At 35.1% G+C, this 2,306-nt stretch overlaps 1 protein-coding gene across 1 annotated transcript; it reads left to right on the top strand.

Moving 5' to 3' along the window:
- The first annotated feature begins 660 nt into the window (after positions 1-660).
- LOC149261915 (uncharacterized) lies at positions 661-1,492 on the top strand. The gene has a single exon (XM_089382625.1). It carries the CDS (start codon positions 865-867, stop codon positions 1,255-1,257), a length of 393 nt encoding a protein of 130 aa, XP_089238751.1. The 5' UTR covers positions 661-864; the 3' UTR covers positions 1,258-1,492.
- The last annotated feature ends 814 nt before the right edge of the window (positions 1,493-2,306 follow it).

Here is a 2,306-nt window from a genome sequence, read left to right as displayed (position 1 = left end):
ATTATATTATATTAACATTAACAATAAAACAATAGACAAAGTACGATGTTTTAAACCAAATTTATAATGCTTTGTACATTATAATAAAGCTGGGGTATGTTAAATTAAATGAACCATAATTTACCTTTCAACATCTCTTTATGCTTGATTGGAGAGTCGGCGCAATCACAATTTGATTTGATGATGATAAGATTTTGCCCCGTAAATGTATTTAACTCTACTCGAATTCTTGTGAATGACGCAAAAATATTCCTGTCTGTGTTGTCTTAATCAAGCATTTAGAATCGCGTTAAAATTCCGTGCGAATGTTCAATGTTCTCCACGGGAGACTACTATGAATTAAACGCGGTAACACACGCAATTTATGACGATTTTAGATCATTACCCAACTCATGCCGTATTGAATATTCTAAGATTCTAGTATCATTTTTGCCCCTATAGAATATATGCGCGTTATTTTCATCATCGAGAATCGTTCTATTCCTTTGCTGCGAAACAACAGGATGGTCAATGAAGTACACGGCATTGCTAATCTAGAATCAAGAAAGCTTCTCCCGTACGCCCAGATAAAAATTGCGGGCACTTCGAAGCCATAATTTCCGTATATAAGGTGCCTAAGCGGCAGTTTTCAGACAGATTAGTTAGTTATCTCTAATTTGGTTGTTTTGTGAATTGGATCAATCTCTGAGCGGTACAGTAGAGGGATTATTACTGATCGGCAGACTAATAAGGGCCATCGCTTTTTTCAAAGCATCTCTAGGCAGCCAAATAAGGCAGAATTTGGATTGGTAGAATTAAGAAAGGAAGGCTGCAAATACAAGGAAAAGTATAAAAATACGCCGCCGCAATTGGGTTTGCTTAACGATGGATACTGAAGACAAGATATCTGTTGAAGCTCCAGCCGAGATGGGTTTGGATCACAGAGCTGTAGAGCTGCTGGCTCTGGATAATCCATGGCTTCTCATGGTTGAAGAAGAAACTGCTAATTTGTCGACGACAGTGGAAGGGGATGTTCAGAAGGCAGACGAAGAAATCCCAACCATGTCAGGTGAGGGTGCAAATTGTTCTGTTGCAGAAGCCGAGGGTTACCCAGTTTTAATTGACTTTGAGAAGATATGCCTTTGGGATCATGATGGCGAGGTTAAGGTGGGCATTAGACTGGAGGATCCGGATTATATGAAGAAGAGGTTACTGGAATGGGTTCATGCAGTTGCAGCTTATGTTCGTTTGTTACATGCCTCTGAAGATATAACCTAGAGGCAAAGAGTGAGATATCCTGAAGCGAACATCCAAGTTTGGAAACAAGAAACTTTTGCTGAAAGAAATACGGACTCATTTTAGACGAGCTCAACGGCCAATGGTGAGACAAAGGCAGTGGTTTGGTTTCTATTTAATGTATGGGTTTGTGCATAAGTACAACAGAACTTCAGGGTGACGTTGAGACATTTGTGCATTTATTCAATAAAACCTGCGCAGTAAACAAGATTTCTTTTGCCGGTGTGTTTGTTTTTTGAATAGCTTAGTTTAAAAAAATTATTTACAAATTAGTCCGGAAAATAATAAAAATGTTTGTAAGAGATTTTAGTAGAAGTTTTTGAAATTTTAGGTTACAATCTTTAAATTTCACAATTTTAAATACACATACATTTTTAATTTTGATAATGTTAAACCTATTTGCACCTTCGAACAGACAAACAATTGAAACACTTCAAACATTAAGATTTTTTAGATTTCTTTTACAGCTGACCATATATCTGCCGTCCACAGAAATTTATAGGGCGTTGAATGGAATATCATATGTTGGCATGCGTGTACCCTATTTCGTATTTCTATGGATTTGGGCACTTGCCCAATGGTATGCGATAGCGCGTTAAACAGTGTGCTGGAATATTATATCTCGCCATGTGCGTTATATGCTAATAAGGTAAAATTGAACTTTTTGTAATTGAAAACTATATTTCGACAGGTGCGTTATGCTAATAAGGTAAACTGAATTATTTTGTAATTGAAAACTAACAATTTTGTCATGTATATACCATATGTACTAAATGAATGTTAATCATGTTTGACTTTTTATTTCCCCAGCCTAACACGTAATTGAAGGATGCAAGACTTCTCTTATAACTCTACAACTTTCAAATGGAAAGTTTAAGGTATCAGGTTATATATCCAATTTAAAGGAAATTTAAACGAATATTATAGGTATAATTTTAATTTTAATAGTAAAGTGTGTATTTTAAATTTTAGTTGTCAATTTATGTGGGAGATATTTTTTTATTTTTTATTATTGTAATTTTAAAATTAAA

Source organism: Pinus tabuliformis, chromosome 6 (assembly GCF_031772625.1).
Source record: "Pinus tabuliformis cultivar Carrire ecotype Pingquan chromosome 6, CPIR1, whole genome shotgun sequence".
NCBI classification, from domain to species: Eukaryota; Viridiplantae; Streptophyta; class Pinopsida; order Pinales; family Pinaceae; genus Pinus; species Pinus tabuliformis.
The sequence above is the reverse complement of the archived record's forward strand: the minus strand, read 5'-3'. Positions and strand labels throughout refer to the sequence as shown.